The 13,645-nt window shown below is 40.5% G+C and overlaps 1 protein-coding gene across 1 annotated transcript in view; it reads left to right on the top strand.

The window, feature by feature from the left end:
- The window catches only part of NAV3 (neuron navigator 3), a 694,120-nt gene that overhangs the window by 596,076 nt on the left and 84,399 nt on the right, over nt 1-13,645 (top strand). The window contains exons 13-18 of the mRNA XM_045289780.1: nt 1,954-2,083; nt 3,145-3,415; nt 4,587-5,295; nt 7,327-7,812; nt 10,957-10,998; nt 12,398-12,558. Of these exons, the coding sequence (XP_045145715.1) occupies nt 1,954-2,083; nt 3,145-3,415; nt 4,587-5,295; nt 7,327-7,812; nt 10,957-10,998; nt 12,398-12,558 (1,799 nt within the window). The remainder of the gene's footprint in view (nt 1-1,953; nt 2,084-3,144; nt 3,416-4,586; nt 5,296-7,326; nt 7,813-10,956; nt 10,999-12,397; nt 12,559-13,645) is intronic.

The raw sequence follows: 13,645 nt of genomic DNA, 5'->3' as shown, positions 1-13,645 counted from the left end.
CGCCATCTTCCCGGAAGCCTCGGCTTATTTTGTTTTGCTTTGTTTTATTCTTTAGTTCTTCCAGCGTCTGATGTGCTCAGTGGTTCTTCCCTTTCAGGATTTCTAACCCCAGGACTTTGCACGTTTAATTATAGTGTTCTACTTTGTCTTTTTGAGCTGCCTCCTGAAATTTTCTGTTCAGCTTTTTTACCTCTATTTCTTTCATTCATTTGAGCTATTCTATATTCAGGAGTGAATTGCAGTCTCTTCTGATAGTCACTTTCATCTTTTATTTTTTTCCTGTTTTTTTTTTTTAATTGCCTTTTGCTTTCCTTGTGTGTGGTTTACTTATGATGTCATTAGTAAATTAAGTGTGGAATCCTGTTGGCATAGTGGGCGATACATTGAGATACTAACCACAAGGTCAGTGGTTCAAATCCACTAGTGCTCCAAGGGAGAAAGATGAAGCTGCCTGCGCCTTTAGAGATTGAAAGTCTCAGAAATCCCGTGAGGCTGTTGAACTCTACCACGTCGGCGCTTAGGGGTTGGAATTGACTCGATGGCAGTGAGTTTGGCTTTGGTCCATTGTGAATAGCCTTTTCAATGTGTAGTTTATTTTAGGGAGGTTTTTTGTTTTTTTTAAGTGACTGGTCAATTCTGTGAGACTTGCCTTTCAGCTACCTAATAGCTGTATTTGGTAGGCATGAACTTATTTAACAGAACACAGTTAAAGGTCAAAATTTCAAAATTGGCTGAGTGCCCTGCTCCACACCGTCACATCCTGAAGTGCTCACTTTTCCCAAGAGGACACTGCTTACCCTCCTTGACACACCGAGGGTGCATCAGCTAGTGTCCTCATGGACCATAATGTATTCGATGTTCTTCTTCTGCAGACCAAACACAATGCATACAGGATATAAAATAGTTTTCTTACATTCCAATGAGCTGCCTTGTTCACCTGGGGAACAGATGCATCCCATTTTGAAATGGACTGTTAGCAAAGAGGTGTCTTTGAAGAGTGTTATACCAGGGCTAGGGTTACAGATCTGGATTTTAGATCAGTAACCCATGTTTACCCAATGGGATTTTGCTGGCAAAGATTAAAGGCAGGAAGGCTAGATAAAAGGATTCTATACGTCAGACAGAAAAGAAACTGCAATAGATGACAAGAGGGATGACAACATTAAAGAGATATCGATATTCAAGATTGACTTTGGAGCTCACCCCCTTGAATTGTGCTTCCTGTTTTTCTGTGTTTTTGGTCTATCAAACCAAGGATTGATGAATGTATAGGGACAGCAAGTGGAATACGGGGTTCAGGGTGTGTGTGTGTGGGGGAGGTGTATTGGTGATGACAGGGTAAGAAGGAGATGATGTCAAGGAATCCAGGAAGAAAAAGAACAATTGGAAACCAATGTGGTAGTAATTATACAATTCTGCTTGATATAATTGAATTATGGAATTATATGATATATGTATTAACTCCTAATTAATAATAAGTCTAATAAAAAAGAAAACCACTTCTTCTAAAACTACAAACAAAAATATTTGAGAATGATTGGAAAGAGTTGATAACATTGAAGAAAGACGAAATGAAGACTTTCTGATTCTAGCCTTTAAAAAGGTTCTGTTTTTAAAGCAAAGGATAAATCCTTGTATACATTGTCATTCCTGATGATGTTCTTCCCTGATATCCTGTGATATTTGTAGCAGTATGTTCAGTCATTCTAGCAAACATTCCTTCTGCATCCAGCTCTACGCTAGATGCTGATCCTTTGAAATAGCAGATAAGGTTATTTTCTGATCTACAATTAAATTCCTCTAAATATCGTTTTCTCAAAATGGAAAGTATATATTCAATTTTTTTGAAAGTTTGCATCTTTCTAATGCACGGCGAAGTTTGTGTGGAAATACTGGAGACTTGTAGTGTGCTTCCTGCGCTTAGCTCATGGCACCCACTTCTCTTCCCCTCAGCTGGGATGACAGCAGTTCCGTGAGCAGTGGCCTCAGTGACACTCTGGATAACATCAGTACCGACGACCTGAACACGTCCTCGGTCAGCTCTTACTCCAACATCACGGTCCCTTCGCGGAAGAGCACTCAGGTGAGTATTGCCGAATGTCTTTCTGGTCCTAGGGCCAGGTTATCCCTCTAAATTATTTCATATTAGTTTAAAAGAGGAAGATTACCCCCACTCCCAAGTGGTGAAACAGCAGCTGCCAAGCGGGTTCAAATATACCAATGATTCTGAGGATGGCACAGGGCCTGTCACATGTAAATGACAGCATACTCCCTCCATTCAAATCATGCTACACATGGAATAAGGTAGGAGTCACGTTGACATCCCGCCCCTGAAATGTCTTTATCTTAATCTCCTCTAGAGCTACCCCCTCAGGAGGTACAACATGCACCTGAGCCTGTTTTGAATCATCTAAATTAGATATTTTCTACTGATTACAGTATCACCCAGGACAACCATCTCGCTCATCATAGATAATTAGGTTATGAATAAAATCTAATAAGCAGTTTAATAGCCTGATTTTGCAGAGTTCTTGATTAATTTTATATTGACCTCTGAAAAAAAAATGACTGGCTCTCCTGAGAATGGTAAGTAAAAATGTGTAAGTTAAAACTACAAACAAAAATATTTGAGAATGATTGGAAAGGATTGATAACATTAAAGAAAGACAAAATGAGGACTTTCTGGTGCTTGCCTTTAAAAAGGTTCTGTTTTTAAAGCAAAGGACAAATTCTTATATACGTTGTCACTCCTGATTACTTTGTAAGGCAGGGCGGGGAACGGTGGGGGGCGGATCTTATTTTCGTCTTATTAAAAAGTTTTAAATAGTAACTGGGTCTTATTTTGTCTCCCTTTTCCTAATTACATTTTACATAAAAAATTCATTCATCTCTAGAATATTTAATTTTTATTTTCCTCACATGTTTAGTTTCTGTTATGTGCAAGTGAAAATGAAGAGATTAAAATGAATGAAACTTAAGGAAAGCCATAGCTAAAAACAATGAGATCTCTGGAATTTCCTTTACAATCAGTGTTGCTCTGCCACCAGTGGCCCGGGCGTGTATTCCAGTGCCTTCATGTGCACGTCACACAACTTGCACCTCACAGCTTCTGCATAAAGTTTGCCTCTCCTCTTTTCTGTGTAGCTGAAGACCGATTCTGAGAAACGTTCTGCCCCCGATGAGGCCTGGGATAGTACTGAGGAGCTGAAAAAATCCGCAGAGGACCTTGTCAGCCATGGGGATGGTGGTGGCAAGTGGAAGGGGGTCTCCGCGGGGCTTCCGGAAGACCCAGAGAAGGCGGGGCAGAAAGCTGCCCTGTCCGTCGCACAGACCGGTTCCTGGAGAAGGGGCATGTCTGCCCAAGGAGGGACAACATCCAGACAGAAAGCGGGAACAAGTGCGCTCAAGACCCCTGGTAAACTGGCGGTGTAGCAGCCTTTACATAAAAGTGTTTCCGTTTCTTCTTTTCATTCCATCTTTGTTAGATAACATCCCTTTTAAAATAAGATTATTGCCCATGTAAAGATATTGCTCCAGTCTAAAATTTGCATAGTTCCTCATCGAAGTCCACAGGAATATAGCAATCTAGGCCTCCCCCCAGAGCTAGCACTTTCAGAATTGGGGGCGTTTACGTATCCTCATCATTTTCCAGGAGCCTTGGTGGTAGAGTGGGCTTCACATTAGGTTGCTGACATCAAAGTCAGCGCTTCAGACCCACCAGAGGCGCTCAGCAGGAGAAAGAGGAGGCTGTTTTCCTCCCTTAAAGATTCACAGCCCTGGAAATCCGCGGCGGCAGTTCTCCTCTGTCCGGCGTGGTCGCCAGGGGTCAGAATGGGCTGCGGGCAGTGAGCTGTATTCTGCTACAGCCATTTCTGGTCCTGTGGAAATAAGATAAAACAAAACCACTTCACAAGTCCTGAGATGGCTTCCATTCTGCCTTCCTTGTGAAAGTTTGGAATATTTATGTTAAGGATGCCACCGATTTTCACTGCAATCTCGGAGTGTCAAGAACACTTCCCATAATTTGAAGCAGTAGGAATGCTGGAGATGGGAAACTTTGTTTGTGAATTAGGCTTCATTAAAAAAGAGGGAGAGAATTCAGCCAAATGCAACTAACCTTTTTTTTTTTTTTGAAGATGCGCTCGCAAATTTCTTTTTAAACAATGTCTAATTTTAAATAGTGCCACCTGAAACATTGATGTGATACTGTACTCCAAATATATCTTTGCACAGATTTTCAAATGAATTCTTTTTCTAGCACTTAGCTTTTTTTAAATAATCAGCTGCTATCGTTATAAAGGAAGAGAGTTGCAAAATCGGAGACATCAATAAATAGCAAAAAATATATGCATGTGTCATATTCTCCCATCAAATGTCTCACACAGCATTTCCTCTGACAGCTAGATTTTTGTAAATTTACACTCAATTTTCTCAGTGTATATTACAGTGGATGCTAATTGAGGTCTGAAATAATAAGCATCCAGGAATTGAGGTAATGTTCAAGAAGAAGCACTCAGCCTTACACATTGTTGAAAGAAATATTATGGGATTAAAATGTGCCGACAACACTATTTCTTATTCATTAGGCAAAACTGACGATACCAAAGCCTCAGAGAAAGGGAAGCCCCCCCTGAAAGGCCCATCCCTTCAAAGGTCTCCTTCAGATGCTGGGAAAAGCAGCGGAGATGAGGGCAAAAAGCCCCCCTCGGGCATTGGCAGATCAACTGCCACTGGCGCTTTTGGATTTAAGAAACCCAGTGGATTGGGATCCTCTCCGATGATCACGGCCAGTGGAGCGACCATCACAAGCGGCTCAGCGACGCTGGGGAAAATCCCCAAGTCCGCGGCCATTGGCGGGAAGTCCACTGCAGGGAGGAAAACCAGTCTGGACGGCTCACAGAATCAGGACGACGTGGTGCTGCACGCCAGCTCCAAGACCACCCTCCAGTACCGCAGCCTGCCCCGCCCTGCGAAGTCCAGCGCCAGCGGCATCCCGGGCCGAGGGGGCCACCGGTCCAGCACCAGCAGTATCGAGTCCAATGTCAGCAGCAAGTCGGCCGGGGCCGCCACCTCGAAGCTCAGAGAACCCACCAAGATTGGATCGGGGCGCTCGAGTCCTGTCACTGTCAATCAAACAGACAAGGACAAGGAGAAAGTGGTCGTCTCCGATTCGGAGAGTGTTTCTTTGTCAGGTTCCCCCAAATCCAGCCCTACTTCTGGCAGTGCCTGTGGGACCCAAGGCCTCAGGCAGCCAGGGTCCAAGTATCCTGATATCGCGTCACCTACGTTTAGAAGGTAAGGATGCTAGGCAGATGGCACCTGGAGCCCATTACGCGGTATTCTTAGGGAGATGGATGGGGTTTCATTTTCAGTAAGACCTTTTGTATTTCCATTTCTCATATACAGTGAGTTCTAAGAAACTGTTCGTGGAAATAGTTAACCAAAAATCTGGCGCTCGTTTTAGAAATGGCCAAACAGCCGGTTGTCCTGTTGATCGTTGAGTACACAGGCAGCATAGAGACGTTTAAGCAGATGGCAGCATGCAGGGTAGTGATAAAACAAAATGAAGCTTGTAAAATTTCCATAGATTCCTACCACTCAAATAATTAACAAACAAAGCCAAACAGGCCTTTCTGACTGTTGGTGTTTACTTTCAGCTCATTACCTTGCTAACTAACTGTTAATGAGTTGATAATCATGAGTGGAAATGGAAAATGGATTTCTTATAATGGGTTACATTGAACCTACTAGTAGGGTACTCCATCCTGGGTACATATATAGGTAATGATGATATGATATAATTAAAATAATTAGAAAACAGTGTCATGCGTTGACATGTTAAATAATATAAAGATATGATATATAGGCAAAATTTTTAAATACTCAGATCTTTGGTGTAGGATGAATATCTAATGGATGAGCAAACTCTATGTCAGCTTGCTGTGCTGTGCCTCAGGTAAGCAACACAACTTGGTTTCTAGACTTGAGCGGTCTTTGGGGTTTTGGTGTAGAGATTGCTGTAAAAGGAGTGTGTGCAAGGGCCAGGAAGAGATACAGTTAAAGATTTGAAAAAATTAGTTCAACCTCTCTGGCTCTATTTTCTCATTTGGAAAACACTGCATGATGATCTATCTGCATGTTAACAATACTGTAATGCCAGTTCGTATTCTACTAAGTAAACCAAGTATTTGGATATCTTGGAAATATGTGGAGGAGCTTCAAAGGGTTCATGGGAAAATTCCATTATGTTTTCATTCATTTTGCCATGAAAATGTTGAGGTCTCCACATAATGGCTTTGGAACATTTACATTTCACACAATCTTAGATACAAGAGTGTTTGTACAACTTAGAGGTTATATTCCTCAGTAGAAATATTAATCCAGAATAGCGGGATTTTTGAAATATGGCGGCTCATTGGAAAAAATAAATTCTATTTTGGAATGAGTAGTTATGTGGCTTAACTTTGCAAGTGCATAGTGCCCTCTTGTGGCCCATTACCTATGAAACAATTTCTCATATTCGTCATGAACTATTTCACTAAAAGGAAATATGGATTTCATTACAACTGAAATAGATAGACATCATTATGCCATTACTTCATATCACTTTACTTCCATATTTTACATAAGTTCAATTAAATCATCTTCTTCACTTACAAAACTAAAATGTTTTCTGAGTAAAACTCCAGTATATAATATAGCACCAACTATATTGTGTAAACATGTATTCACATACCACTGGCAACTGACCTAAATAAACCCTTTGGCCTTTTCTGGGGAAGATGGCAGACCAACGGACATGTTGCCAATGGTCTCCAATATTCTGCCTAATCACCTGCTCTCTGACAGTCACTCAGACCACCAGGTAGGGAACATTAATCATGTTATACATCCCTTTTAGATTTTGAATAAACTTTAAAGCATAAAAGAAAAATGAAACAAAACAAACAAAAATCTTTATTAGTATTATATATCGAATGCGTAGAAGTTGTTTCATTATAATGGCTCTGTAAATAGGTAATGTCAAATATGGTCAAGCTACTATTAAATTTGCAAAAAGGAATCTCATGAGCACTTAACAGTGTGAGAGTCAGGAATTTTCATGTTTGACTTGCTTGTTTGCCTTCTCCTCCTGCCTCCCAGAAAGTAGCCCCATACCGACTTACCCAAATTAAGGTTATATGAAGTCTATGAACATAGAGGCAGGAAGTGCTTGGTAGTTCAGTACACCAACGCACACTTGGCTCTGTGTCCTGTCACCCTAAATATTAAATGTGGATATTAGATTCTTGGAACAACTGAAGTTGTTATTTGTTTTTCTTTTAGGTTGTTTGGTGCCAAGGCAGGTGGCAAATCTGCCTCTGCACCTAATACTGAGGGTGTGAAATCCTCAGTGCTGCCCAGTCCCAGTACCACATTAGCGCGGCAAGGCAGTCTGGAATCGCCATCGTCTGGTACGGGCAGCATGGGCAGTGCTGGTGGACTAAGTGGCAGCAGCAGCCCTCTCTTCAATAAACCCTCAGACTTAACTACAGATGTTATAAGCTTAAGCCACTCGTTGGCTTCCAGCCCAGCATCGGTTCACTCTTTCACATCAGGTGGTCTCGTGTGGGCTGCCAATCTGAGCAGTTCCTCTGTGGGCAGCAAGGACACTCCAAGTTACCAGTCCATGACTAGCCTCCATACGAGCTCTGAGTCCATTGACCTCCCCCTCAGCCATCATGGCTCCCTGTCTGGACTGACCACAGGCACTCACGAGGTTCAGAGCCTGCTCATGAGAACGGGTAGTGTGAGATCTACTCTCTCCGAAAGGTGAGATTTCCCGGAGGCATTGATGAAGTCTTCTTCCTCCCCCTCCCCGGGGCCAACCCTCCCTCTTTAAAGGTCCTTGGTTTTCAGGGGCTTGCCACCATGCAAATGGTTATAGATTGATGAGACTGGGCCTTTTATTTATTTTTAATATCAAATTTAAAGAAGATGAAACATATAGGGTGATTAGATACTAGTTTCTTTATTTGAACGCACCCAGGCATTTCCAGTAGGCAATTTGAATAAAATTCAAAGTATGCATTTTATGTATTGAATGATGTCTTCTGAAGACATTTTAATGATAAGGCTTTAGCCACAGAAAAGCCCAAGTTCCATATAATAATTTAACCATTCGTAAAGACCAAATTGAAAAGGATTCTACTATTAAGCTCTGAGATATATGTTAAATTTGTATTAGCATTTATATGGAGAAAAAATGAATTACTGGAACTCTAGTAGAAAAGGGAAAAATATCGTCAGCCATGAATTCTCAGATAAAAGTATAATCCTAAGGATGTTCTAAATAGTCTCTGAAAATAAATCATTTTACAAGGTCTTTCTTAGGGGCTATATAATTTTTATATGTTTTTAATTTGAAATGGAGACCATGGAAAGGTATTTTTTACCTACGTGCTCACTAGCATGATCAAGGTAACTCTAGATTCACCCTCTAAAAGATTTCCTCAGAAACGTTGGAGCTGACCTCTTGAAAAGTATCATACAAATACTCCTATCTCCCTAACACAGCATAGTGCTATTTGATTCCTGGCCCATCTGACTCTTTCTAAATTGTATTGAACACCTACCTAAATTGTATTATTTGTGGGAATATACGGGTTCACTGAAAATGCCATTCCTGGTGTCCCCCACCTCCCACTTTTAAAACCATCTTTTTCACTCTGATAGTGCTGGGTGCCTAGGTCCTTTCTTACGTCCCTTACCTAGACTTTCTATATAATATACCATGAACTTTATAATGCTAGCTAATGCACTTTAATCGGAGATTTCTCATTCTGCACTCAACTGTTTTGCTTGCCTTGTGAAACATCAAACACACAAACAAAACAGGACAGAGTGGAACTGCACGAAGTGCTGGGGCTTAATGGTGTTTGAACCGGCCAGTCCCTCAGAAGAAGATGTGGCATTGGCTTCCATTGTTACATACCGCCGACTGTCCACTGGGGTGCCTCTGAGATCTAATCAACAGCAGCAGCTTGAATCTTATTATTCTAATACCATTCAGTCGGTCATTCTTCCTCAAGATTTACGTTGTTGTTCCAATCCCTGTTCATTAAAACACTGTAAGAAGTAAATCGCTGCGTACATATCTTGACCAGTTTTCCATCGGTACCCGCTCTAGCTCACTAGTGCCCATGGTGCCACACCCTACACATTCGTTTTTATATCCCCCCACCCTTTTGGCATGGGCCCAGTTTAAAAATCTGAATAGTTCTGTAAAAATCCAGAATGATGGCTTGTCTTGCTGAAAATTCAGAAGACCTGGCAATCCTGATCTCACAGTCCTTTAGTTCAAACAGTGTCTGACCCTGCAGAGCCCTGGTTCCTATCCACACTCCCTTTCACTGGCCTTTCCAAGCCTGCCATGTGGAGGTATATGTGTTTGCGACTTGAGGGTTTTTAGGAAATGTCTACATTACAAATTCATCATGATTACATTATTACAAACTCCTAACCAGATTTGGTGGTTATTTCTATGTCAGACTGTAATTGATTAAATTTCAAAGGTGAGTTTTTTTTAACGTTTCTTTCATTAAATTGCTCACCATCATATGAAATTTTTTTAAGCAATTGGTCAGCATTGGCAAAATTGCCAAATTTCAATTTAATTTACCCTGCAACATTTAACTTTAATAAATATGGACACGTAAAGGGGGCAGTCTTTAAAATGGCTTGTCACCAAGTACTATTTTAGTTTTAGTGAAGCAGTTGCTATTTGGAGGTTCCTCATAGAGATTCCATATGGCTTGTTCCCCCCCTTTTTTTTTTTCCCCTTTTCTTGTTATTTGTCCGCACTGCTAAGGAACCTATCGTCAAGAGGGGAACAGGCCTCTACATGCTGTATATCTTTAAATATGTAGACATTTCCCAGTAAGTCAATGTAAGATTGTAGAGTAATGTTGGATGCTTTGTGTTGTGTGCTAAATCATGGAGTATGAGCAGAAGAAAACATTTTAGCTTTGATTTCAAGAAATTAAAATTCAAGCCAATGTGTTTGCATTCATGTTATATCATTCCCATTATGCATTTCCTGTGTATTTGATTTTGATCATTTGCCAAAAGCGAGCTATGATTTTGTGAATCCCAATAAATTCAACTCCTTAGTGATCCATTTACCAGAGGTTTGAACAAAAATTCCTACACCTGCCCCACTTGCTAGTAGACACGTTCTTCTCAGTCTTTTGAGAGGGGCCATCTCCTTTGCTCTTTCCACTGCCAGCCAATCAATGGAAATTACTTTAAAGAGAAGTGGATGAAATGTAGCTTTTAATTGAACAGATATTTAAATTCCAAGAGATGGCATAGTTTAATTTCATTAAAACATGTCTGTAATGGATGGCAGAACATTGACTTTCAAGTAGAAACTGATCATATATTATTTTTCTTTTACATATGTGAATAAAAAAACAATCTGGCCTTATTTTTTTAAAGAATTTTAAAGGAGAGAATACAACAATTATAGGGTGTTTTATACCTTGTCTGCTCATTGGAATTTGTCATCCTAACTTATGTAAAACATACTGTTCTAACTTAGAGACCCATCTCATTTGGTTTAACCTCTGATTGTCCTACGTGTGACATCATAGCAGAAGTCCAGGTAATCACGTTTCGTTCTGGGGCACGAGGCTCTAGAGGAGAATTATGATAACATATGATTTACACCATTTAAAAAAAAGATTCCTATCATTAAATGTTCATCTAAGCCATGGTACTGATTTAGAATCCCACGTGTATGTTGGAAATGAACATCTGGTCACCTTGGCTCAGCCTTTTCCAATGAGTTAATAATTAAGGACGTGTAACAAAAAAGTATTTGATGCAGTTCAAGCAGAGAACCATTTTTGTTGGTTGTGTACTTTGGAAGTTTTGATTACATTATGTCCTTAGGGGTTTTCTTTGTTTTAACAGCATGCAGCTTGACAGAAATACACTACCCAAAAAGGGATTAAGGTATATATTTCTCTAAGCACAATTGCTGCCTTTCTCTGTTGTGATGTAAACTCTGTGTGCTCTCTTACTCCTCTCTCTGTTTGCCATGTAGCTTCTGGCATTGAAGATGAAACCCTTCTAATCCTAATGCTTCCTCTAGCCCGAGGAACCAGGGAGATAGCCTTCAGATAGAGACACTGGCAGAGACCTAGGCTCAAAAGTTAATACTACCACTATTAGAAATAATAAGCCTATTTACAGAACTTGCCCCAGACATCACGTTGGAGGGGGTGGGGGTGGGCAGCACCCTTTGCTAGAACACTAAACTCACCTCATTCAGTCACTGCCCTATCAGCACATGCCTACAAACCTCCAACTCATGGACTCTGCAGATGTGGCCAGAAATGTTGAAAGGTTGAAGGATGCTCTAATTTGAATCAAATGAAATATATTTCCAGCATCAAAAGACAGATGATGGAATTAAAGTAGTTTTTAAAGACTCCTTTTGTCAAAAACTCAAAATAGTTGTAGGATAATTCGTATTTTTCAGAAGTGCTGGTGAGTCTAACTTAGTCTTCAGTTAGTAGCAAACAATAATCACAGAATGAGTATTCACTTAATGATTAAAAAGAAAATGAACATTTACTCTTTGGCCATCCTTTTCTCAGTGGAGGGGATATATGCTAAATTACCACTAGAAGAGCAATGCTGTATGAACATGATAAGCTAGCTACTGTTCGGTTTAAAATTTTTACTGACTCAGTAAAATAGGAAGTACTGGCCAAAAGAGAGCTTTCCTTGTTAGCCTTTTCCTCTCCAATTGGTTAGCAAGAGCAAGCACCTGAAAATTATTTTCTTTCTAAGTTTTGGGGTTTTTTTTAACCAAAATTTATTTTCTAATAAAATGAGCACATGTTTCCCTCTCCCCTTTTTTTTTATTAATCCATATGGGGGTCAAGTAACATTTTAGCTAAAGAAATCTATTTTTTCTTCCTCACCTTTTTATAGTTGCCTCTGTGTTCTATTCCAGTGCCTTTCCATGACCATCATTGCACCTCCCCTGGCCTCGGGCCCCACTGTCCACCGTGTTTAATCTGTGTTCACCTTCCCACATCCTTCTCAGCACTGTGCTTTTGAGTCCTTCTCAGTTAATTTGGCTGTCTGCTGATTGCTTATAATTTTCACATTCCTATCTCACAGAAGCATAATTTTCTTCACAAGAATCCTTGGTTCTTTTCCCTGTGAGATTCAAACAGATGGTGTCGAATCATCTGGAAGAACTAAGCCATTATACTTAGGTTCAATCTCTTTGAGACCGTTGTTCAATCTGAATAGTAAGCTCCACTCAATTGTCTTCTTGTCCTGGGACTGCCGCCCCCTTGTGGATGTGCTTACGTGTCTTAGCTCTGATGTTTTGCAGATACACCCCATCATCTCGGCAGGCCAACCAAGAAGAGGGCAAGGAATGGTTGCGGTCCCATTCTACCGGAGGACTGCAAGATACTGGCAACCAGTCGCCTCTGGTCTCCCCTTCTGCCATGTCATCTTCTGCAACAGGAAAATACCACTTTTCCAACTTGGGTAAAATATTCTAAACCATCCCATCGCATTGTGTTTCTTTCAGCACCCATCGCACAGGAGCCCTGGTATGTGCCCATAGGCTGTTCACTGGAAGAGAACAACATCTTCACAGGACTAGGGTGGTTATTTACTGTGTACAGAATCATTTCCAAATAGGAAGCACGTTGGTGCAAAGGAAAGCTGCTTATCTTATTCTCTCTCTTTTTTAATTGACTAGTGCCCTCAGCCTCTAAAGGGTCATGTGACTTGACAAGTCTCATCCTGAGTAAGGGACAGAGCCAGGAACTGATCCCAGAACCCCTGACCTCAAGCTTAAGAACCTTTTTCTTTATGCCATCTCCGTGTCCTTTTATGCAGTAACACACTGCTTTATTTTTTTAATTATGAAATTATCTGATATCAAAATTCAAGCTTTCTGCAGAAAAATGGAAAATTGAAGTATTTCAGAACAAGGGAAACATATGAGGTCCCATCACTCTAAGACCACTTCTTCTGACATTTTTTTTAAATTGAAACTTCTTTCTAGAATGCATATAAGAATTTTTGTTAAGGTCACACTTTGTGAGCTCTTTTGGATTCACACAATGAAACACACATCATCAACTAGCTTAGCCATTGTGTTACTTTTGTGCACAGCAGCATTTTATGAAATAATTTGCATAAGTGTAATAGAAAACACTGGGAAGAATGACAAAATAATGAAAGAAGTCTAAACATGCCAATTATCTTTTAATAGAACAAGTGCTTTAAAAATAGATTTCTCTTCTATAATGGCATGTATAAAGTAGCCAGATTTTTTGTCTTTTCACTTCAGATGGGTTCTCTAATAATAGAGTCACAGAGAGTCCAAGTTCTTCAATAGTTTAAGCTTCTGAACTTTAAGCCCTATCAAGACACTGAGAGCTCTCTCTCTTCTATTTTAAATCTTCCAGATATACCGAGTTTAACATCTAACGAGCTCTGGTGAGTGGTTAGCACTCGGGTGTAAGCTGAAAGGCAAACAGTTGGGACTCCCATAGGAGGGCTTCCCCCTTGGTCCGTGGGCGAAAGACTTGGCAGTTTGCTCTTGTTAAGATTACAGCCTGGG

The sequence above is a fragment of the Echinops telfairi genome, unplaced genomic scaffold, assembly GCF_000313985.2.
Source record: "Echinops telfairi isolate 266 unplaced genomic scaffold, ASM31398v2 ScPeMD7_2;HRSCAF=8, whole genome shotgun sequence".
Taxonomy (NCBI): Eukaryota; Metazoa; Chordata; class Mammalia; order Afrosoricida; family Tenrecidae; genus Echinops; species Echinops telfairi.
Note: the sequence above shows the minus strand (reverse complement) of the source record. Positions and strands in the feature narration are given on the sequence as shown.